Consider the following 26,271-nt stretch of genomic DNA (forward strand, 5'->3'; position numbering starts at 1 on the left):
ATTATAACGAGGTCACTTTTAGGGTCCTTTGCATCTATTTCTGTTGCCTCCTATTTTCACCTCCCGCTGCCCCCAGGACAGCTCTAGACCGAGTTGGACCCTGTTCCCGCGGTCAGAAGCCTTCCGCCTGCTCCCAGCCCTCCTCCGCAGAGGAGGGGCCACGCACTCCAGCCAACCTCGGGAGAAAATGTCTGGAATTCCGTTTCCGCTTTAGGGAGTGGACAGCGATTTTCCCTTAGTTTTTTTTACTTTGACTTTCTAACAAACTTTGATTTCCACGTCAACTCGGACAGTTTTGAGTTAACTGTCCCGGATTTAGTTGTCGTTTCGGCCATGGCTTCTTCGCCTCAGAAGTCCCCTTCGTCTCCTAAGTCTCCGACGCCCAAATCTCCGTCTTCCAGAAAGAAAGATGACTCTTTCCTTGGGAAACTTGGTGGAACTTTGGTAAGAAGGAAAAAAGCCAAAGAAGGTAAACAGCTAACAAAGTTAACAGTCTAGCAACTCTTCTGCTCCTCTGAATGCACTGTTTTCTGAACTAAACCCTCTTACAGACACATTTTATAGTATGTGCACACAGCGTTGTACTCTATGAACAGCCTCCAAAAAAATAAAAGTCACTACTACTACGCACTGAAGTTTCAGAGAGCCGACATATTTAGCACTTGGTTATGTTTAAGCTTAGAAGAAGTTCTTTAACTACAACGTGTGGTGTCCTGTGTGTGCTTTCATGGCCGCAGGCTGTGTGGTCTGTACCCATGTAAGGTATTGAATCCGCTACTACTGTAATAAGTGAGGAATGAGGCAAGAGGGAACACAGGCCCGCTAACCACTGTAGAGGCAGCACCCATCGTGCTTTCACAACAGCTTTTATTTTTTTAGTTTGACTTAGTTGGAAGGCAATAAGGAGACACATTGGGCGTTAAACTAGTTGTTAAAGGAGGTATACATATACAGAGACAATTTATATGTGGATTAGTCTCTTTTTTTCCCCTTCCAGAGTGCTCCCACCGGGTCAACTAATTTAATTTAGGTAATAAAGAGTTCATGTGAGGTTGGTTTTATGGATCATGCTTTTAGCAGCTTAACATTTTGTGTTGCAGCTAAGAAACATTTCACTTTAACAACAGAGAAATTTACTTTGGATCAGACATACAGGCTGCAGTTATTTCAGCATAATTACAAGCTACATACAGATGCAGATGGGTAACAAATTGGGACCACTTGTTCAAACTCATTGTAGTTTGTGGGTGACATACACTAAATTTGATCTCAGGTGGGCAAGAACAGTAAAAACAGTTAAATAGTAACAAAAAAATTTTTTTTCCAAACTATTGGATTATTGTTATATGTAATCAAACGTCCACTTACAAAACGTTTGATTTGAACTATTGAGATGTGTTAACCTCTTAACATCCAGCAGGTCATTGGCCACCTGTCTGGTGTAAATTGGAATTTACAGCCTCATGTCTGTGTCCGCCTGGTCTTTGGGTATGCAGAGGAAAGGATGATTGTTATGTAACAAACACAGATGCATTACTCATAAAGAAAACAGACACATAGCCCGTGGAAAGGACGCGGCAGCTGAGTTCGTCACAAAGAGGTAGAATCCTGAAAACAATTAAAAAAATAATATATCCCTTTCTTTTACTGAAGGGAAATATTAATATGTCCCAAAAACGTTCACATTTGATGAATCATTTGTTTACTAAATAGACGATAAACAGGCTGAGATGTGTTAATATAAAATACGGTCAGTTTCAACACTTCATCTCAGTTTTTCCACATTCAGTTAGTCGACTGTCATTACAAAGAAACAGACCAGCAGAGCTGCTTGGCATAACCAGCTTACTTTGGAAACATCTGTAGTTCAGACCTCTGGCTTGGATGAAATTAACTGTTGTCTTACCACTCTCAGGGGCTCATTATCAATGACTTGCAGCTTAAAGCTTCCTGGTGCTGAAAGTCCAAAAATGTCAGTTTTGTCCACCGTTTTAAAAATTATATTCTGCATGTCCAGTGGATCCTTTGGCAACCTAGTTCATTCATTCATTCATTCTGGTCTGATATATTAGGCCAAGCTCTCCACTCTCCTTTCAGTATATTTCCAAAAACATGGAGAATTATTTCCAGGGAGGACTGAGTAATGCCTTACTACCATACAATATTAGCTTTATCTGTAAACCACTTTAAAAACGACCCACAAGGAACCAAAGTGCTGTACAGAAGACTAGATAAGAGACATAAGGACATAGTAGCTCAGAGAAGGAGGGTGAGGCAAGACCACTGAGGGCTTTATTAGCAAATAAATTCATTCTAAAAGGAATGGGCAGCCAATGGAGGGAGACGTGCTCATATTCACATGTGCCAATTAAAAGACCAGCAGTAGCATTTTGTACCATCTGGAGACGAGCGATGGAGGAACCACTAACGCCCATATAAAGTGCATTACATTACTCCAGCCGAGTGGTGACAACGGTGTGGATTACTGTGTCAAAGTGTTGCCTAGAAAGAATTGGCTTTTATTTTAGCCAGCTGCCCTGATGTCAAGCTAGAGGTCAGCGTCAACTTTGACCCCTAGCTTTGTGATAGTTGGCTTGATATACTGGGCCAAGGAATCCAGATCTATAGGGGTGGTGCGAGTGGTGCTGCCAAAAACGGCTTCTTCTAAAAACTGGAGAGCCATGCAAGCCTTTATGATGTCAGGACACTTTGCAAAAGTCTAACAGAGTGTGCGTCATTTGCTTGTTTTAATTTGCCTCAGTCTGTATTTATTTAAAGTGAACCTTTCTGTCATATATGCACTATTTCAGCTGTGGATGATCATATTAAACATGGGCAAAGTTCCAAATATTGAGTATGTACAAGGAATTCAAGCTTATTTATATGGTAAGGTCCAGGAACTCGGCTCTTGTTATTACACAGAAGCACCACCCTCCTGCTGGCCAAAGTTTTGTTTGTGAGGGGCTACAGATGAAAGTTGGCTTGAAGGAAGGAGAGGTAAAACAGCTTGTTTCGAACTGTGAATCCTTTAAAGATGCTCTAGTAGAATCCTACAATGGTTTAATAGATAGCAGAGCACGTCTGGTTTCAAAACACTAAGATCAGTCAGCTTGTGAGCGATGAATGATGTCTCGGTACCATCAGCATATCTCTGGAAACATTTGTCATAAAAGCTGGTGAAGACACTGATTATTTGGTTGACCAGCAGTTATCTGTAATGCACTCGCTTTGCTCCACATGGTCAGAGGTCAGGATCAAGTACAGAATAGCAGCTGTGGAGCTCATAGCGATTCACTCGACTTCTCATGGACACCTCTGCCCGCTTCATCTTCCTCTGTAATAGTTCTTTAACACCGCTCTATTTTAACTACCAGGAACGTGCTTTAAATAAATGTCTTCCAAAAGGCTTCTTTTAAATGCTCAATTCAGTTTATTACCATGCCGGCTTGCACTGGAAATACAACAGGCTCCACAGATGACATTCATTGTTGAAGGCCAGGTTTTATCATGGAATGAGAAAGGTCCCCTTCAGTCGGATGATTACTTTCTGTCAGTCAGGATACTGTTGCACAGCTGAGCCCCATTTTATGTTTGCTTTGCCCATAGGACATGCATGCAATCTCATTATATCAATACGGGCTCATGTCCCCTACACACACACAGACACACACACAGAGTATATATGCACAGAGCAGTGTGTAGGACGTCTGCAGTGTGTTCTATGATTTGATGGAAAACGTGGGCTGGTCGCTCTCGTACTGATCAGTGAATAAATTTAGGTCCATGTGACATTTATGGCTGTCTCTGCATGTGCCGGGGAGAGAGAGGGGCCGCCGACTGGAACGGGAGTAATGACTGGATGAGAAGAAGAAAGGGAACAGGTTGGAGGGGATGTGAAGGAAGGGAAGGCTATGTGATGTGGACGAGGTGGTATGAAAAGAGAGGAGAAGGTCAGGAGGTTTCAGAGCATTAGCGAGGGCTCTGCAGAACTGTGTACACTGAGTATGGAGCAAATACAATACATGAATCAGGGGAGGTAATTTTATATCCTCTGTGAAAAATCAAACAATTTTAATATTTATCTTGGGGTCAGTCGGTGTATTAAAGCTATTAGAGAGCTCAGCCTGTGGAGAATGAGACGCAGGGGACAGAGCTGGTCCTGCTAGCCAGGAGAGGATGCTTGTGACTGGGGGACGGAGACAGACAGACATGGGCTGTGGAGCGTTATGCCCTCCAGGTAGGACATCAGCATGCAATCTTTCCCCCATATGTAGCACTGGACAGGAGGCATGCAGCTATTTATTGTGTTACCCTTATTTAACCAAGCGGATGGATACGTATCCTCATTTTATGACAGTGGACTGAGGAGGGGGTGGAGTGGAGTGATGTGTGGTGAGAAGACTCGGGATGCCTTTTAATCCCTTTCAGTGCGCTCGTAATGTCACTAAATGAAATCTGTTGTGCAAAAAGGGGTGAGCAAAATCTTGCTCGATGCAGAATCCCAGCAGGGGAGTGAATTAATGCCATATTCAGATGAATCTACCCGCCATACTTCCTCAGCACCTAGCCAGGGTTAAACAAAGTCACTCTACCTTAAATAGCACAAGTGGTGGTTAACAGTAATATCACATTGTGCTAATTAGTATGGTGTTATTGTACCGCAGCTGTACCCCCACATGAGACTGAAGTTTCAGCCGCTGAGGGTGGCTTTCACAGGTCTTCAGGTTATTTGTAAGTTACAAAATGTAGAGTAGACCACAGAAAGCAAAAATGATTCCCTTTTTCCATATGTGTCTTTGTTGAACTGTGATTGAAATAGAAGAATAGAGGAACTAGCCCCATTAGTTCTGTTCCTGGCGACTGGTTTCTTAGTCGACTAAATAAGGAAAATAAAACTAGACTAACCGACTAATCTAAAACTAAGAATCACTCAGGTGTTAAGTTAAATTTAAGAACTGTTTAATAGGAAATGTCAAAAACAAGTAATAAAGATAATTGAAACCATTAATCACATTCTTCAATAATGAATCATGCCAATGTGCAGCGCCTCGTATCCTGCGTTATCCACGTTACACGTTATACTCCAAACAGGCAACAAAGAAGAAAAACACTTAAAACAACCTGATGTTAAATATTATATGAAGACATGTTACTACAAAAGATGTTCACGTATTACTAAAATATTACAAAAAGAAATAATAACATATGAAAAACGAATAAACTGGGCCTACTCCTGGTAGGAGGTCGTTGGAACGCCTTATTCAGAAGGCAGACCGAACTCCTCACACTATTGCTAAGCGAGAGCCCATCTGCCTTTTGGAGAAAGCAAATTTCTGTTGCTTGTATCCGCGATCTCATTCTAATAGTGTTAGCAAAAAGACGAGGCCTAGATTAACAGATTTTTAATGTTTCTCAACAACAATGCGCCACCTGGTGGCAGAAGGCTGCGTAATGTTTAGGACACAATCATTTACTGGCATTGAGCGTTAGTTAAAATGTTAAATGACTAGATTAAACGACTAGTAAATTTGGTACCAACCAGTGATGACAGCGATAATTAGTAGCCTAGTGGCGCATGCTACTAACCCAGTATACACTTTTGTTTTGCAAAAAAAAAAAAAATAATAATGTGAGAGAAACCTGGTTTGAAGGTGGGTTTGATAACCTGATTCAAAACGTGGTCATCTCTTCTAATTATCTAATTCTAATAAATATGTAGAACCCAAAGGCACGAGACAAGTTTTTCGGTACTGGTATCTGTTGGTATTCTTAGCAATACTGACCAATAGCGTTTGAGCAGGCTTTCGATGTATAAAGGTAAGGAGCCCATGTAAAGAGCAAAAGAGATCTTGCATTTGTGAGTCCCAAAGGCATTGCTTGTCGTAGGACTGGGCAGTAGGGCTGCACGATATTAGGAAAACCTGCGATGTGCGAAAACTGTGATCAATACTGCGATAACGATATGACTTGCGATAAAATAAATAGCAAAACAACCCCCAAAAATGAATACATAATTTCCGTTTTACTGCAACAGTTTTATTTAATGAAAGCTGCTGTATTAGCAGTGTAACAACAAAGTGCACTTTAACATTGAAACATTGCCCCCATAAAAAGATTTCTGAGGCTTGAATTCTGAAAGACATCCTTCCCGGTCTCTAGAATTAGTTTTAAATAAACATAATTATACTGCAAATTATCTCAATGCAGTTGTTCATCATGTTACCACTCACCAAGTACTTATGATGTAAGTCAAAACTGGAGAGGAAACTTTACTGTAGTGCTTGCGTAGTTTTCAGCTTGGCTCAGTTCAAACATGACAGTCCAGCGGCATATTTCGTACATTTGTGGAATGGTGACGTGGGAAAAGTAGTTTCGTGAGGGGATGCGGTATCTCCGGTCCACTTTATGTATCAGACTGGTGAAGCCCTCTCTGACAACTGTATTTATAGGCATCATGTCTTTGTCGAAAAAATGTGTAATGGCCTCTGTTATTTCTTTGTAGCGCTTCGACGTTTTCTCATAAGTTGTTCCACTTGAAAAACTCTGATACAGAGACAGCTGTTGGACTGCTGTGCTCTTTGTCTTAACATTAGAAACCTTTGTTTGGCTAGCCCTGTCCTTCTGTAACTCCTCAAACAGTTCTCTGTGGTTGTATTGAAGATGATGGTGGAGATTAGTCGTGTTTCCTCTGGTGGTTGCCACGAGTGTTCGGCAAGTTTTGCAGAGTACCTGTGTTTGGAGAACGTCGTCTTTATCAAATCCAAAGTACCTCCAAATAAGCGAGATACTATTTATGTATTTATTTATTTATTTATTTTTAGGCACGAGTTCATAGTCAGTAGCGTTCTCATCATGCGTCTCGCTCTCAGCCTTTACAACTGTGACTCGTTGCTGCAGCGTTGTTCGCTCCCCACCTGCGTAGGAAGCGGGCCTCTAATCCATTTGATTGGTTAATGCCGTGAAGGGCTCTATTCGACTGGTCAAATGTGTAAAGGGGTTTCTTTGATTGGTAAATTCTTTAAAGCACGTGTGTAAACATTTTAAGGTACCCAATTATCGCAGTTTACGTCGTCTTTTGCGATGGGCCCATCGCGCAGGCTGATATCGCGATGACAATAAATTTTCGATTTATTGTGCAGGTCTACTGGGCAGTATGACCAAAAATTGTAATATCGCACTTTTATGAAAACTTAAAATAAATTTGAATGAGTGTCTCTTTGTATAGGTTTACAGTGAAACATTGTTCTTCCTGGAGGATTGAAAATATAAATAAGAATAACTGCCATCATAAAAAAGAAATAAAAATCACACAAACAAAACACTAAATAATCAACTTACTCAGGCCAATAATGGGTGGGTGCTTTAGCTGTTCCCTGGTGTAGCTGTACATCTGGGAATGACGTTCCTCTTTGTTAGCTTTTTTAAAATTAAGGCCATATTTGTAAACAATGATTAGGACATGGTACAGGAAGTACTTGCCCGGATATCCGCCGGCTATACCAAGAGCCCGGAAATATTGGCCTCTGTCCACAGAGACTTAGTGAACAGAGTAGCTGATGGGTTTTCCAGATTACAATCAGACCTAATTGGCCTGATGACCATTCGACTTTCTGCATCTTTGTCAGCAGATCTGCAGTGGGCAGAAAAATACAAGAAAGCACGCATACCTTGTGAGTGTACTCTTGCTGTGTACTTCAGGTTACAAAGGTTTAAATGATTTTAAATGATTCTGGCTGAGATAAAGGGCTAAAAAGCCTCTCTCGTAGTCTTACCACTGCATACATACGGGGTTGTCTGATAGATCTTGTGTATACATGCAACAGCATGCCCCCCTCAGCAATGCAGCTATTTGTTATCTATTAAAACAGGCCGGTGTATGCCTGCTATAACTTCATGTTAAATCATTGTAGATGAGCAAACTGAGAACATTTTTCAGTTTGGGGGTATTTTCTTTTGTGTTACCTTGTAAATCAAGCAGCAGATATTAGCTGGACTGCATTCAAATTAAGTAACTTCAAGCTTACTTATAGGTTATCCCATCCCGAGTCTCTAGGACAGGAAAAAAGTTCACCAGCCTTGGTGACTAGCTCGTTGTCACCTGATTTCCAACCACTTTTATCTACAAAATACAGTTGCAAAGGTTGCAAAAAGAGTCTGTGGGTAACATTGATGTGTTTATGGGATCAGTCGTTTGTTTGGGGTCATACTGAAAAGAAAATTGGGGTCATTTTGACTTCTGGTCATTATAAGATTCAAGATATGCTCGCTGGCAAACGACTTGTCAATCTTGAATACTTTCTTGAGGGGAATTAGGTGGAGGGTATTACCACTTGCATCACTTACTGTACCTTCTCATTGAAGCTTGACGTTTTTCCACAACACTCACACGTTGTCCCAGGGGAAACAAAAGTGGGTAAGTGGGTGGTAATTTACGGATTGAAAAGGGTGAGGTGTGTGTTGCTCTGTAGGAATATTCTCATACACCTCTGTGTGATGTGATGTCTGCTCATGGAGACACAGTGTACATCCAGGCACTTGTGGATGGTGTTGATTAAGAGGATGTTTTTCCAGTGAAGGCAGAGTAATGCACGGGATGTTCACTCCACTGCGTGCACACACACACACATACAGATCAGCAGCGATCAAACCTCCTCAGGTATCTGACATGCTGTGAAGAAGGGCATGCTGGGCTGCTTTAAAGCCCACTGAGAAGCAGGAAGCAGCACTGCTCTGTGTTTGGTTGACGTCAAGTGGCTCCCAACACTTATTCGTGGAATCGGGGGGACGTCCGAACTACTGCTGAACACCTCAAATGATTATAATTCTGGTCTTTGTCTTAGCTGGTGTGCCTTGCATGTAGAGTTATCAGATTGATTGGCATTTCAAAGATGTGTCACACAGCTTTTTACTGTTTATTTTTTGAAGTAAAGCTGGTTTCATTTCTTCTCCTGGTGCTTTTGATAACACTGGCCAACAAGCCAGTGCTGCTGGGATTCTTTCACCTCTAATAAATTTCACTTGGTGACTATTTTCGTCTAGCACGTCCTGTTTTTTTTAGTTATGGTGTTCCAAGTATTGGACAGCTAGTGTGACTGGACAGAAAAGACGTCACGTTTCAGCATTTAAGAAAAAAGTGGAGCTAAAATTAAGGAAGGCGTTGATGCTTGACGATGGGTTCAAAGGAAAACTGAACCCAACTACATCAGCAGCATTCGTGCAGGTTGTCAACAGTTTTGTTTTGGGGTTTTTTTTGGGGGGGCAGTCCCGGAGCAGAGAATTATGCTGAGGCTGTGGATAACTTTCTGAAAGTGTATCAGAGTGTTACTGAAGATGCAGTTTTTGTCTCCTCATGTATTGTATTCCCACTAAATCTGGATGACAGCGATGAGCATAGGGCAAGATTTCATCAAGGTATAAAAGTGAAAAACTGATATCAAAGAAAATTGAATCCGAGCACGATGAGTAAATGTTTTTGGTTCAGAACAAGCACAAAATCAGGTGCCTCAAAGATTTTTGAGCATACTGGGCTTGTTTTATTTTGAGCTAAATTGACAGAACTACACATCTTTTGCATGTCTCTGATATTGCGTTCTGGCCTGTTTTTAGAATGACATTAAAACACTTTTGGTGGGCAAGAGTTGAAATTCCAGACATTTTGTTGATACATTGATATTCAAAAGTGTCAAAATGTCAGTGATTAGAAACAAAAACTTTTTTTTGTAGACCAGTGTGTATGTGTCTGCCTATCTGTGTCCGTATATGTCTGTTCATGGCAGAAATGGTTAATGGAAATGATTTTTCTATTACTAAATAATTATTTGTTAAAAATGAGAGTGCTCAGCTGCTTGTGAAAGTCTGAACCATTTCTGAATTATTGGTTATTCTTCTACAATTGGCTAACATTTAAAAACCCACAAAATTTCACTCTTCTCACAGTTTAGATGTTTATTGACACATGAGATGTAAATACATGTTTTTTAAAGAACAGGCTAACAAAAATTCAGCATGTCTTATATCTTGATTGTTTATGTGATTGTTTTAGTCTGATGGTGTGATTGTAACTTATTTGTTCTAGTGTCTGAGCTTCAGGAGGAGGGGATAAATGCCATCAACCTTCCTCTCAGCCCTTCACACTATGAGCTGGACCCTGAGGACACCATGCTCGGTAATCAGCTTAAATCACTCAATGTGCTGAATGTCACTTGTATTTGTTTCTTTAATCGTGTTATATTTGTTGTAATTTCTGCTGCCCTCTCGGCTGGGCCTCCTGGAAAAGAGATTTTTCCAACTCGTACCTGGATAAATGAAGGATATAATCGTATTTTTAGCTAACCCAAAGCATTTTGGGATCCACAGTTTGAGATACTTTAATACTCCATTGCTTTGTACTGTTGTTTGGTTTATTTTGCCAACTTTTTCTCATCCAACAGAGGAGAACGAGGTGCGCACCATGGTGGACCCAAACTCCAAGAATGACCGCAAACTGCAGGAGCTCATGAAGGTTTTTCTTTTTGACCTACCATTTAAGAATTTCTATATTGCTACATCTCCTAACAACTTAGACTAAGGGCCCGAGTAAAGCTTTGAAAATAATTTCTACGTTTTATTTGTTTTTTGTGTTTCTTTAAAGGATATATTGAGGTATATTTAAAGGTAGCTGAGCTGTATCATAAAAAATAAAACATTGTAAGCCCCCAATGAAGCACCTGTTTCTTCTTCTGCCTGCGTAGGTGTTGATCGACTGGATAAATGACGTTCTGGTGGGCGAGAGGATCATTGTTAAAGATCTGGCTGAGGATCTGTATGATGGTCAAGTTCTGCAGAAGCTGTTTGGTAACTTAACCTTCGCACATTGTTGTGGTTTGACAAAGAGTTTGCAGATGGGAGTTTGCAGATGAGAGCAGGAAGCAGGTGGGAAAAGAACCTTGAGAGGTGGAGGTATGAACTAGAGAGCTGAAGAATGAAAGTCATTAGAAACAAGAAAGAATACATGTGTGTGAATAACAGTGAGACAGGTGAAAGGTGAACATGCAGGGAGTAAAGGTAGTGTAGGTCACTCAACCATTCAAAACAGAGGACGGTGCTCAAGAGAGGTGAAGAAGAGAGTGCAGGGAGGGTGGAGCTGGTGGAGATTTGTGACAGAAGGATGGCGACGAGATTGAAGGGGAAGGTTTACATGATGGTTGTGACTAGGGCAGGGCAATATGGTCAAAAATATTTATCACGATATACATTTGAAAATTTGCGATAACGATATAACTGACACGAGACAAAATACTGTGCAACTCCACAGCTTTATTAGTGCAAAAATCCTCCACCAAATATCCACTTACGAGGACATTATTCTGCCACTGTTTGAAACAAATGTCCTCTTATGTGGATCTCATTTTTCTCAGATTAAAAAAAAATCTGGTAATTCTTTGTTTTTACATTCTTTAGGTCCCAATCAACCCAAATAACAAAGAAAAATTAAAAATGCATGTCATGAAAGAGTTCGGGTCTTAGGAGGTTAAACAAGCAGCTGTTTTTTTTTTTTATGTGCGTTAAAGTTATATAGAAATATAAAAGTGCAAATGCAAATTCCTTGCTGGCAGTTTAACCAAAAGGCATTTCCAGTGGAAACTGGCCGACATATCCTCAGCATAACCATGTTTAATATCCACAAAACTTAAAAAGAGGTTATACACACACAATAAGCTAATATTATGTTGAAGCACAGCACGTATCACTCCGCCAGGCTCCTGCCTACGATAGCCGTAATGCTCCTCCGATAATCCATCAAGCGGTGCGGCTTCGTAGCTTACAAAAGTCGCACTAAAACATTTGACAGATTTTCAAGCGCCGTGTACATAAAATCGTTTCGAGGTCAGTAAACACAACCAGAATTCATACATAAGGCACACGGGATTATAAGGGGCACTGTCGATTTTCAGAAAATCAAAGGCTGATTTTAAGTGTGACATATTTTCTGAAAAACACGATAATAACGACGGGCCCACTAGCATGCTCTACCGCTAGCATGTGCTTTGGTGTGTATCTGATGGACGAAAGCTAAACCAGTTCCACACCACTCAAGTTGCAGCATTTTTACAAACCAATCCTGGTTCATCTGTTTCATTCAACGATCCGTTTTCGCCCTACTCATTCTCCGTCGCCGCCATGTTTTTTCAGCCATGTGCGTATGAAAACGAAGGCACTGCGGATGCCATATTCTATTGCGATATTTCATTATCATTGCCTGACATTATACCGGTATTACCGTGAACGGTATGATATGGCCCAGCCCTAGTTGTGACTCCTGCTGTGATGTGTGGTTTGGAGATGGTGCCTCTAAGAAAAGGACAGGAGGCCAAACTGGAGGTGGCAGAGATGAAGATCCTTAGATTTCCACTGGGAATGACCAGAATGGACAAGATTAGTACATCAGAGGGGCAGCTCAGGTTGAGCGGTTTGAAGACAGCAGTCAAGGGTGACATGCGCAGAGGAGGGGATGGGATATACTGGACAAAGGATGTTGTAGACGATGCTGCCAGTCAGGAGAAAAGAAAAGATTCTTGGATATAATGAAGATAACATGCTAGGGATAGAGTAAGATGGTGGCAGATGGTCGATCTGATAAGTAGTAGATTAGTAGTTGATAGCTGAAATTCTGAGTTTAAAATTTACTGTAAATTCTTCTTTTAGAAAAGCTTGAAGGCGAGAAACTGAACGTGGCAGAGGTGACCCAATCAGAGATCGCCCAGAAACAGAAGCTGCAGACGGTTTTAGAGCGGATCAACGAGTCTCTCAAACTCTCCACCAGAAACATCCGCTGGAATGTTGACTGTAAGAAAGTTTCATTATTTCTTCATTAATTCCTACAGTAATGTCGTCTCGCCAAAGGCAGCTTTTGGTTTTGGTCTTGTTGTCGTGCACTTTCAGTTATTTAGCCTTGAGAATGCAGTGCAAACACTACAGTGAGATGCGCTGCATTTTGTATTTGTGCTGTGTGAAGTCCTTGCACCGCTATCTCCCTGTATTAGTTTAATTTGATGAAATTGAAATTTCTTTTAAGACGGTGAGCCATCTGTCCTCCAGTCATTTGAACGACTGTTGTGAAACACAATATGCTGTTATGTAACACTTGTGATGATATGACAAGACCTAATGAATCCCTGTGGGGAAAATGATGTTTGCATCTACAAGAGGAAAACAGTCGAAGGATAGATGGCAAAAAATAAATAAAATTTTAAAAACTAAATATTTTCACACACAGCAGATACAGCATAGTAGAAATCTTTCACTCATATCCATCATCTAGTGACCCAACACTAACAAAAATAGATTGTGGCTCTTTTCTGCTTTTTCTTATCTTCTGTCATGTATATACCATTATAATAGTGAATGCTCATATCAAACAAAGTTTTAATGAGGTGAAGTGGACACCGGAGTTTGTGAATGTGATAACTTGAGAATGAGGCGACTCGACAGTTTTAAATTGATAGCATAGCTGCAATTGCTAGGAGGCTGAGGGGTAGCACTGGTCGCTGCCAGTACTTTTTTGTTTTCGATTGCAGCAACATGTCTAAAAAAACAACTAAACTAAACAGACTAAACAGGAAATCGACTGCCGTGCTTGGTATCAGCGCTAATTTCGTTCCGCATCAGTGTCCCGAGGCCGTCTTTTTCAGGAAAAGCGTTGCAAGTTTCAGCAGACAATGATAAACGGCATACTGCGTCTATTCCAATAGCATGAGTTTGCAGTAGAAGAGTCTGGCTGCAGTCTGGGTGACTTTCACCAACTGAAAACATAAGAAACGTAAAATATGACGAAAGATTCCCAGGATTGTCGAGTGATAGAATTTTATATCAGACAACAATGGGACAGCATTTCTCTCCCAAAAGTCCCAGGACTTGTGTCCTCCTCAGTTCATGGACATTTACAGACTGTTGTTAAAAGAAGAGGAAAAGACGTGTTACTGCCAACAAATCCAAAATGACCTGTTTCTTCAGAAGAAAGTCGAATTAAAGGGAGGTCGGCTAAAGCAGCTTGTTTCAATTAGAGGCTGAATTGACGGGCTGCAACACGACCCAATGTCAGATAAATAAGGCTTATATTGAACTGTGACATACAAAGTTACTCTACTAGAATCTAATATTACGCAAAAAAAATTTTTTTTAAAAAGAACAACCACACTGGTTTACACAGATTTTTTTACTATGCTATATTGCACTGTAATGTACTATATACTGTGTTATTTCACAGTATATTGTTATTTTCTACATCACCAAACAAATGCATGCACAATACAGTTACAGTGCATCGACAGTTTGCACTCGATCCAGGGTTTTTTTTTATTTGCAGTTTAGAACAAGCTGCAAATAAAAGAACCAGCGAAAACACGCCGCTTCCATCTTCTAGCTTTGAACTGAAACTGTAACATAACCGGCTATCAACCAGGTCATGTGTTCAGGATAAGTTTGGGCTTTAACATCGACACAAATCGTTAATCTGGCTTTGTAGCACACCCCTCTGGTTGTTGTGTTTGTGACTTTCCAAACACGAGTTGCAGAGTCCTCTGTGTTGGATAAACTATGTCAAATCAGCACGTATAGCAGGAGAAAGGTGTTTCTCCTGTCTCTTCTTTACTTTTTAATTTTCATCATCAAGTATAAATGCTGGGGTTGATAGATAAGCAGATAACTAATACTGACCCATTGATCAGCCACTACCACGCATTGTCTCCACTGACAAGGTGGAGTGGTGGTTTTGTTATTCTGTGAATTATTATTTATTTATACAGAAAAAACTGTATAAATCTGGCGCTTGTCATGACCCTCATTGTTTCCTTCCTGTGTGGAAAACGGTATTTGAAGGATTTGTGTCTGAATGTACTCATCTGTCCATTGGATTAATATGCTTCCTGCTGAGATGTAACCGTGTAGCCGCGCATGTTAAGAGAGCTCTCCATCTGTCCTTTGATGGCACTCTTTGATCTGACAGAGTGAGTAACAATAATTACTGTTGAGCTCCCTGCACACTGCCTTTTTACTTTCGTCATTAGCTGCAGCATATAGTACTGCAAGTTGGACGTTGACAATGAAGTGTGAATGAGCCCAGAAATAATGCCATCAACAGTCTGTTCATCAGCTAACTTCACACACGAGTGCAACAAAGAATACTTACAGATTTTTAAGGTACTTGGCAGATTGTGTTTTCCCCAAGCAGCAAGGAGAACTTGCACGGTGAGGCTCCCTAGTACTGAGATCAGACTTGGTGTTTTGAAACTAGATGTGGGTCTGACTGTGAAGCTGAGGACACCGCAGGCTCATTGGCTAACAGCTAGTTGTTCGAACATGAGCATACCCTGAATAAAACTTCTTTCTGATCCTAATAATGACAATAATTTACTGAATGAGGTTCATTTCGTATGTTCTGAAACGAGAGATTGAGCCCATAAAATGATCAGGAATAGGATTACTGAGAGCTGTGTCTTTTGCAACCAATGGAGTCGCCAATGGAGTACTTTCTAGTCTTTAGATGAACTGTGTACATTGATTGGTCCACCACAGGACGCACAGAGTCCAGGCTTTCCAGTATGCTACAAAGGAACTATAACAAATTGTAACAAGACTAAAAGAAAAATATGAGACTGCAGCAGTAAAAATGTTTCAAGCTCTTGGGTTACCCAGTGAGTACTTAAGTACCCAGAAACCTCCGAAAGCAGTTATGTGGTATAAAATACAAAAGAAAGATTAAAAAATGATGTAATAACACACAGAGAAAATCTTTAGGATAACGAACACAACTGATTTTGTTATGTTCTTTTAAAACTGAAAAATCAGGCTTTCCTAAATGCACCTCTTGTAGAAACTGTGTCCTTGAAAAGATATTAAGTACGAGATGTCTTCAAATATGCTAAAGAGCACAGTTAATAGCACAGAATGTAATTGATTTGGCTGTCCTTTTATTTGAGGAGCTTTCTTTTAATCAATTTTGTTTGTGCCCGCTTTCATCTCACATCCAGAGGCCGTAGAAAACCCTTCCTGATGCTGCCTATTTAGGTCCTCATGCAGCAGGGATCTAAGGTTTTATGAATGCTTTTAGCTTCCTCTCTTATTTGCCAATACCATGTGGAACAACCAAAGGCTTGCTTTAGACAATTAATTGATCCTGATTGATTGATGTATCCAAAGGTAAATCTTTGTTTGGATGGCTAACTGCACATCTCTTAAGTGTTTCTGACTGATCACTGCAGCCATTCTCACTCTGTTTTTCTGTGCTTTCTCCCTCCTCACTGAAGCTCGTATTTTGTAGCTTTTATAATATCGCTTCAAGGCAACTTTTGGCATCTTGTGTTTGTACGTACACGACCTTGCCACGTAAAACTTTTCATTCTAAATTCCTTGAACGATATTAAAAAAAAGAAAAAACATTGAAAATATGTGCCTTGTTATTTGGCATCCCAATGCCTAGGGTGAGGTATTCACATTAAAAAATACAAAGGCTAAAGATTGGGGAAAGAAATGGTGTAGAAAGAGCTGTGTGTCGGTGACATTAGTTGAAGAATGACGACATTATGTGACATTTGAAATTGTTGACTAAATCGGTAGCGCACAACACAAATACAAAACTCTTTTGTACTGTAAATACTAATACTTAACTCTATCAAATGCCACAAAAATAGAAGATATGACAGAGAAAGTTTGTAATAGAAATATAAAGGTGCTAATTCTGGTTCACATTTTTTTACGTGAGTGCTTGCTTCCAGGGCCACCACAGTATGATCTGTGGGATGATTTTTGATATATTTAACATTTAAATAATAATAATGTACCTATAATGATGTAAATAAAACACTAATTGTTCTCATGTTATGCTACAGTTATGCTTACAGACTTACCTCACTGTTATCAGAAACCCCCGTGTGAAGCAAAATCCTGATCTCACAGATCTGCTAGTTATTGTTTCTGACTATTATTTCTGTTTTCTTACATTAGCGGTTCATGCTAAGAGCATAGTTGCCATCTTGCACCTGCTGGTGGCGCTGTCACAACACTTCAGAGCACCGATCAGATTGCCGGACCACGTCTCGATTCAAGTAGTCGTTGTCCAGGTTGGTGAACGTTCTTTTTTTTTAATCTGCTGCTTATAAAAAAAATCAGGCATGTTCTCCTTAATTCGGCACGAGCACCAGGTTTTACTGAGCAGTATTTGTGTATTATTTTAAACACTGGATAAGTCTGAATGCATGCAGCATACGGGCACATTAACAAGACACGGCGTATTGTGTCTCTCCTTCATGTTTACGAGCGAGTTAGCACTTTAAAATACGTGATTGTGTTTTCTGGGCTTTGTTCTGCACACAGGCTTTGTTCTGCACACACATCAACGAGGTTCAGACCTCGATGATGTTCAGACGAGATCTGAACATCAATTTTTTTTCCCCCCACCATTAATTGTCAGGGACACACTAAAGTCTCAGCACCGTTAATGTTTACTGAGTTTAGCTGTAAAATTTGACATCTAGTAAAGATTGAAATGTCTGTAGAAGACAATTTTTCAATAAAGGCTTTACCACAATAAAGATGGAGTCAGTGACAGGATAGATTGATGTAGAAATTAGGTTGTTGATGTTACGCTCCCTAAATCTATGGCTCAAAGGAACCCAACATGTGAGATGCTGCTGCCATTCATCAAGCTTTTAATAACAGGAACATAGTTACTCACAAAAGGACAGAAAGAAACAAAAGAACACGGGCGCTAGAACAAACAAAAGAGGAAGAAGACCATGAACCAGCCACATAATGGGCCGTCACATTCCAGCTTCTCCCTCAACCTAGTCCAGAAAAACTAAAATAAAAATAAGCAACACTGCCAGTAACTCCCACACAGCCTCTACTTAATATACAAAGCTATAGCAGCAATAAATGAATAAAGCTGGTGCTTATGGAGATCAGGTAGGAGGAGAGAAGGACGAAGACCCGATCACATGCCCCGCCTCCTTTGGGTTTATATTCCTGGACTAATCCTTTCCACAACCAATCAACACTTGGAATAAATCATTAGAAAGAAGGAGAGATGGCATCTTATAGGGCTGTGCGATATGACCAAAATCTCATATCCTGATATAAAACGTATATCGTCCCGATAACGATATAAATCACATTTAACATTTTCTGTAAATTCTGTGAATCTTGGGTAGCTGAAGTGTTTCCAGCTGCGTGTCGTGTACCTGGAGTCGAGTGTTTTAACTGATGCATGAAACTACACATTTTTAGACATAAGTTGTAACGGCCGCAGTTTTCTTTGTGAGTATTTATTACATGGCGCGCTGCGGGGAAAAGCCTGTTCTAACGTTTGAGTCTAAGGTTTATTCTTTAGCACCTGACGGCTCTTTTTTTGCTTCTCATTTGTAAATACTTTTTCACGTGATTCAGTTTATTTTGAAAAGTCTCAACAGGATCTTGAGCTTTATTGTGAAAGGTTTATGTGGAAAATAAACAAGCGGACACGCGATGGTTTTACTGTCGTTGTTGCTAACGACAACACATAAACACAGGCGCTTGTCCGTCCGTAGTGTGGTTATATTAAATATAAGAGAACTTTAAGAAATTAATATAGCCGCTATGGTGACCATCAAAACAATGAAAAAATATCGCCGTAAATAGTTTATTTTGCAACACCACGAAACAAACGATAGCGTAAAATGAAACGATAGACGTTTTTATATCGTAATCCGATATATATCGTTATATCGAACTATATAAACTCCACAAACATTGACTGACTTCCTGAGGTAACAGTTGCTGTCAGCATTTTCTCGTATATTAAAAACCTGCTGCATCAGACAGCCTGCACGATGGAGACATTTACATACGTGACTCTACAGTGGTTTTTATAGATTATTTAGTTTAAATTATCCCCAGCATTGAGGTAGCATTAGTTAGCATAATATCTGTCAATCAGTCAGTCAGTGAAACTAGCTTGCATAGCGCCTTTCATGTACACAGATGACTGACAAGCAGCTTATAAGACGGAGCACAAAGTAATAAAAGAAAAAGTCTGTAATAACCAATTTCGAATCAATTAAAAAGACAAAACAAAGGAAAGTAATTAAAATAAAATTAACCCTGAGGCACATCCACTGAAATTTGAGAACAATTAAAAATAAAAATAGATTAATTGGATTAAGAAACAATAAAAAAAGGTACATCATAAGATGTATATTGTAATCCTTGTGGTTTTTACATTAGGCTGACAAGTGAATGATTCCTGGTTCGATCCCAGCAGGAGACGCATATCAGTCAAACATGTAGGGCTACCTGCTGTGGTGTCACTTTGTGAACGGCTCAAAGTAGGTTCTACTTGTATTAAGCTAAACAATGTATTGCACATGAACTATCCTCCCTTTATCTTTTCCAGAAAAGAGAGGGCATCCTTCAGTCAAGGCAAATTCAAGAGGAAATCACAGGCAACACAGAGTAAGTACGCTCCACTGTGTGACTCAGTTTTTACACCTCGCAACACATGTGCTGCACTCAGCCTGACACATGTTAGTGCTGGTGATAAAAAGGAACCAGCTCGATATGGTTCTTTGCATTAAAACATTATCCACATTAATAAAAAGGAGCACACTGCCCGACTAAAGACCTCGACAGAAATCCTTTCCCGTGTCTATTTTTTGGTCGATTGTCATAGTCTAGCCAGGTTAGTAACCATGGATTGGATGTACGAATATAATTACAAAGAAGTAAACAAGACTGCGAATGGATGAATTTGTGTATCTTTGTCACACCGGTCCCAATGATAACAGCACTGTAGACCCAAAAACCAGAATCTGAGTAGCCTCCTGTGTTTTATGAGGGCTTTCAGAAGAAATATTGTACACTGGTGAGCAGGCAACCATTGTATCTGAACAAGAGATGTGATGGCACCCTTAGCCGAAGAATTAGACGATTTAAATCGCACACATACACTCTGTCACACACACACTGTTTGTCTCCCTGTGAGGCTGTCCTGCAGCCTGACAGCAGCAACGAGGGTGATAACGGCAGGCCAACACACACATTTTGTCATGGTAGATGGAGGCTGCTAATAAAACACACGCACTCACACATGCACTGAGGCTTACACACACTCACATGGTCACAGTGGATATACGGTTATTACCACACCACCAGGACCATTGCCCAGACCTGCCTGCCTTTGCCATCACAGATTACACCATAAACGTGTGTGGGAGTGCTTCTGGGTGTGTGTGTGTGTGTGTGTGTGTGTGTGTGTGTGTGTCTGCCATTTCTTGCTGGCCTGCCCGCTGCGATATCTCTTCCTCCGGGACACTCGTGCTGCACTTGCTCCCTACCCTCCAAAACCACCTGACCCTTTCCAACAACAGCAACGTCCTCCAAAGTGCTAACATTGTAATAACAGACAAGAGGCCCTCCATTCCCATAGAAAACCTGCACATCTTCATTCGTTGTATTAATTCCCTGCATTGTTGTCCTATTGAGATTATTGTATTGTGCTGCAGTATGTGCTAAGTGTGACCATGCCACTGATGATACCCAGGTTATTTGAATACCCAAAGTGTACATGTGCCTATTGTTAATCAAATTATGGACCGCAGCTACATTATTGTGTTGTTATGTCTGTGACATAATCCTTTTGCATTCCTCTGCGATTGAACTGGAAGCGTTTGTGTTTCGTTTTGTTTTTTCCCTCTTGTTTGGTGTAAATATTGCAAAATTGATGATGTAAAAATCAGTTTACCTGACACATTTTGTTTCCCTTTTTTCTTTCTCAGGGCCTTCTCCGGCAGACATGGTAGGTTTTCTTGAAAGAAGTGACTTATGTAACACTTTTGTTTTTCCAGATTTATCTATTTATTTATGGTGATCTATTTTTATTCTCCACAGAGCGTGATGCTTTCGACACCCTGTTTGACCACGCTCCTGATAAGCTGAGTGTTGTGAAGAAGGTACTGAGGCTCTGCAGTAGCATTGTACTATGTGGGACTATGGAAGACTATGGAATTTTTACAAAAAAATCTAAATACAGTACTGTGCAAGTCTCGAGCCACCCCTTTATTTTTTCTATTTTCCTGGCAAAATGGTGAAAAGGGCAGTCATTTATTTAAACATGCAAAACATAGATAGAAACACGGTAGATGAGGCAAAAACTGAGTCTGGGGAGATACAACGAGCTTGAAAGTGACTGCCTTTATTCTTCAACACAGTCTTAACTCTCTTAGGAAGCTTTCTAGAAATTTCTTGAAGTAGTCTTCATAGTTCTCCAGGCTTCATGAAGGACATTCGAAGCTCTTCTTTGGATGTCGGTGTCCTTTTGTTACATTCTATGTTAAGGTGATCCCACACTGCCTCTGGGCAGGCCAATCCATGACTGTGTGCTTTTCTATCCAGGTAGTTTTGTTTGTTTTAACTGCATTGACAGCGTGTTTCTGACCATTGTCATGCTGAACGATGAAGATGTTGCCAATCAGATGCTTTCCAGATGGTATTGCATGGTGGTTAAGATGTGAACACTGCTGGTTGAAATGCAGCTGCAAACCGTGACACAACCATCCAGGTCATCGTAGTCAAAGGAGCTTGGAAAGAAAGGCGTCTGGACTTCTTTAAGTTGCTAGAAGACGTTTCACTTCTCATCCGAGAAGCTTCAGCTCTTCTTCAGCTAAGGTCAAATGGCGGAGAGTCCCAGATTTAAACCCAGTGGGAGTAACCCCCCAAAGAGGGACAAAAGGACCCCCTGATAGTCCTCTAATCACATGAGCCAAGGTGTGAAAACGGGTGTGGGTCCCAATCAGCCAGGGTTTCGGGTGAGCTCATTGTGAAATGGACTCTCCGACATTTGACCTTAGAACTGAAGAAGCTTCTCGGATGAGAGGTGAAGCGTCTTCTAGCAACTTAAAGAAGTCCAGACGCTTTTGCTCCTTTGACAACAAATTCTATAGTAATATCTAAAACTATCTTTTGCTCAGACGCTGTAAAATTAGGAAGCTTGAGGATATTTTAGTGTCAGTTGTGAAAACCTTGCGTATTGTTGCCGGTCCGTCTGGAACACCCTGCAGGGTCTTGTTGTTTCTTTGGACTATTTCCTCTTCATCTTTGAAGCACTTTTTTTTGTGTCTGACACCTTCCTTTGTCTCTTCTCAGACACTGATCACATTTGTGAACAAACACCTAAACAAGCTCAACCTGGAGGTGTCTGAACTGGACACGCAGGTACGTCACACACCTAAATACACACAGAAACGATGTGATCGGTTTTCAGGTTGACAGATGATATTTTCAACGACAACTGTTACCCCGTTTGGATGATTAAAAGCTGTCACGCTGACACACACGCAGGCTCACTGTTTAATGATATTTGTAGGTTTTAATAGCCATTTGATGATGTCACATCTCTTTTGTTAAGTCTGTAAACACCGTGCTCAATGTCACATGTCTATAAACCAGTTCGACTCGTTTGAACAATTCTCTTACACGCCCCCGCTATTGTGCTGCTGTTTCAGTTTGCAGATGGTGTTTATCTGGTGCTGCTGATGGGGCTGCTGGAAGGATACTTTGTGCCGCTCTACAACTTTTTTCTTACACCAGAGAATTTTGACCAAAAGGTAAACAGTGGTTAAAGAAATGTCTCACCAAAAACACGGTACCTCGATATGATCACTATTTTCCAAGGACTTTACCTTTGTAGCTATAAGGCAGAGAGGTACGGGGCTTAAGCGTCAGACTAGAAGAGGTATGCATGGTTGATGCCCCCTGTAGTGCAGTGTCTAGAGATGTGCGTGCATATCTGTATGGGGTCAGTTCACACTTATTTTGTATTTGTTGCTGAATAAAAAGGCTGTCGTGACATTTGATGAGTCGTTCACCCGTAAAACAGCACAGACGTCACAGAATACACAAATGCAGCACTGTTAGCTTGTTTTTGAAGCAGGATAGTAAACTTGTTGTTGTGAGCTCCGCCGTCTAATATTTTTCTTTCAGAGATCTGTGAGAAACATGGCCGACACCAATCTTTAGTCCTGACCTATAGTTTAGGGAACACGCCTAAATCGATACTCCATTTCTGAGGAGCCTCACATACTTGGAGCCAAGACTCTCTCCTCTCAATAGCTTGATAAATGCCATCCGTTTTCCCCGGAGCCCATTCACTGCAGAGCCATCTCTCCTCTCCATTGGCCTCTGTAGTACTACGGTATTCTGAGCAGGCAATCTGCGGAGACACCACAGTAGCCTTTTGTTTGGGTTTTGGCCAGCTGCCCTTGCCAAGCTGCGAAGCAAAATGGGCATCGGGTGCTTCAATGTACACAACTGCTCATTCGCGCACACACACACACACACACAGACATTCCTGGCCCGGAAGAACAGGCACCAGCCCCACAGCATCTGTAATCTCCTATTGCACAGGGAAACACTGGAGTGGCTTAGGGGCTCAGCTCTTACTCGGTGTGTGTGTGTGTGTGTGTGTGTGTGTGTGTGTGTGTGTGTTTTTAGGCCCCAGAGGCCTGTGGGCGATACACCAGGGGTGGGCTGTGCAAAGTAGCACGAGGCATCAAGAAAGCACTCCTGCTTCTGCTCAGTGGATCTCTACTCCAGGCTCTTCCTTTCTTTTTTCTATTAGATGGGCTAAGGTCACGCTTTTCACACAATAAGCCCTTGTTGGGCAAAGCTTTTAGTACTTCACAGCAGGGAGAGCATACACCGACAGACACAATGTGCGGAGAATGGAAAACATCTTTCAACCATCTCTTCCCTGTGATTGGATTCCCATTTTTTGAGTCAGACTGGCTGAGAAGTCTTTCCTCAACAGGAGAGCACATCTGCTCGTCTAAATGCACTATATGTGAAAAATCTTAACCGCCTTTAAGCAGTTTACCTGGACACAAGTCCGGTCCTACCCACATTAATATCAGCTCAGCTTCCCGGCTTCATAATTATCAGTTTTCTGGAGAAATCCCATGTCTCCACTTTGCACTGGCATACATTGCTCGGTAAATGTACAAAGGCAGCGTAAAGATGAGCTGAAGGACTTTAAAGCCGCCATTAAAGATTCTTTTGTTTCTTTTGGGGCACCTAGAAGAGTTAACAAGAACAAAATCATAGTAAACAAACAGGAAAGAAATCCAAGCAGCTATTTGAAATATATCGTTATACTTTGTTACTCATTCACCTTTGATAGCATGAAGAATGTGACTGTATCGCTTTCCCAGCATTAGGAGGGTTTTTTTGAGTGACACTGGTGTAATGTATCCACTGATAAATGAGGGAGCAGATTGTTTGTGCAGCTGCTGAAGGCTCATGATCTTACAGAACAGAGCCGTGCTGTGTTTGCCGCGTCGGCCCACAGAGGATGTTCCCTTATCAACGAGGACCTGTGTGCAGTTTGTACGATTTGTGTTTCTGCGTGTATGCGACGTGTTTCCTTCAGCAGCCTCCTCACTCTGTCTGCAGGTTCACAATGTGTCCTTCTCCTTTGAGCTGATGCAGGATGGAGGTTTGGAGAGACCAAAGCCCCGACCTGAGGGTAGGATGTTCATTCAACATATTTGTGCTTTTGAACCTTTGCTTCTTTATACACTGCTGTATGTGGTGACACACCAGGGTCCACTAGTTTTTGTTCACTTTTTAGCTGCAGTAATCAATCATCTTTTATTAGCCAAGCATCAGATTGCTTATAATGACATACAAGCAGATAAAGATCCCTCCAGCTTAGAGTTGGGGTTACAAACCTTTGCCATGTTCCTTTGGCTTTGACCAAAATAAATAAATAAATATGAACAAGTCTTATTTTAATTTTAATTATTTAAATTGTATTTATTATGTCTTTATAAGTCTTTACATTACTGAGTGTACAATGTGTAAACAAGTACATCATATCCTAAACCCGCTGCTAAATTTTTACAAAATTTTCTATAATATTTTATCATTTGTAAAGCTACTAAACTGCTATTTTTAAATTTATTTTTCAAGTAGGCCACTTTTCATTCGTTTGCACAAACCCATGACTCAAAATATCATTTACAGCTCTAAGTTCTAACACAGCCAAGTTAGTTCGAGCATCCCTCATAAAGGATTGTATGTGCCTCGTCTATAATCGCATATGAATCACAATAACTGAACCATACTTTCAGACCAGAATGATGAAAATCATCATCATGTCATCCAGGTATCTGTTGCTGCCCATGTGCAAAGTAGTGACTTATAAGTTTGTGGTGCCACAACATCTCCAACTGTGCCAGTGGCTTAAGCTCACTTAAACCATCATCCGTAGTGCTGCTTTTCCTTCTAATTACGCTGCTGCTGTGCAGAAAAAGGGACAGTCATACACCTCGACTGAAATCCAGCCACACTACTGCTGACTGCTTTTAAAAGGTTGAACCCTTGTTGAATATATGTACCCATGTGTAACTCTCCTTCCTTTGTCCTTCAGATATTGTGAACTGTGACCTCAAATCAACACTGCGCGTCCTCTATAACCTCTTCTCCAGGTACAGAAACGTAGACTGAGCGTGACGTGCATCAGCAGGGAACACTATATAACATGGACCACGTTCTGAAGCTTAATACCTTTTTCCTTGTATTGCTATGAAAAACTATTTTTAACTCGGTGCATGCTTCACATTTTGCTTGTTGGATAGTAAATCAAACACAAGTCTGTCTTGTTTATTTTTGAAATTTCTGACTCTACAATATGAATTGAACATTGAACTAAATAACAGCCGTTGTTGGTGTTTGACTACGACACAGAGGTAATCCTGTGAGGCGGATTTGTACGTTTTTAATTCAGAAAATAAAATGTTTAATTGTATTTATTGTACATTTTGATACACTACTTGGTTTTCCAGTTTTTTCTTTCGTTATTTCATTCATATTCCTTTTTATGAAATGTGGAAAGTGCCTTTATTTAAACATGCGAACACTGTCAGCTCTTAATGCGTTGATACTGTGCTAACCAGCTACGCAGTGGTCTTAATGCTCCAGATTTCCTTTCAAAACATTTTGACCAAAGCTCTGTTTTGCTCAGCAGCTGCTCGCTTGACTGTATTTTATATTGTTAAATTTATCTTAGTATAAATTGCATATGCATTAATCACACTTTTTATAAGTTTTCACATCTTTCTATAAGACCAGTTAAATTTGACTGAATATATTAATAAATGTATGTTGTATTCTACTTTCAAGCCAATGTCACATCTGTGCAGACACGCTCTCTATAATGCATCTGTTTATGTTTTTAGTGCATTAAATTCAATAAATACTTCAATC

At 40.6% G+C, this 26,271-nt stretch overlaps 1 protein-coding gene across 1 annotated transcript; it reads left to right on the forward strand.

Annotated features, from left to right (window-relative positions):
* The first annotated feature begins 77 nt into the window (after positions 1 to 77).
* On the forward strand, positions 78 to 26,271 carry parvaa (parvin, alpha a). The gene is made up of 13 exons (XM_005739082.2): positions 78 to 469; positions 10,076 to 10,165; positions 10,431 to 10,501; positions 10,731 to 10,833; positions 12,685 to 12,825; positions 16,981 to 17,096; positions 19,406 to 19,464; positions 20,787 to 20,806; positions 20,899 to 20,960; positions 22,153 to 22,221; positions 22,512 to 22,613; positions 24,457 to 24,529; positions 25,436 to 26,271. The coding sequence occupies exons 1-13, from the start codon at positions 334 to 336 to the stop codon at positions 25,510 to 25,512; spliced, it is 1,119 nt and encodes a 372-aa protein (XP_005739139.1). The 5' UTR covers positions 78 to 333; the 3' UTR covers positions 25,513 to 26,271.

This window comes from Pundamilia nyererei, unplaced genomic scaffold (assembly GCF_000239375.1).
Source record: "Pundamilia nyererei isolate P.nyererei 1_Seehausen unplaced genomic scaffold, PunNye1.0 scaffold00089, whole genome shotgun sequence".
Classification (NCBI taxonomy): Eukaryota; Metazoa; Chordata; class Actinopteri; order Cichliformes; family Cichlidae; genus Pundamilia; species Pundamilia nyererei.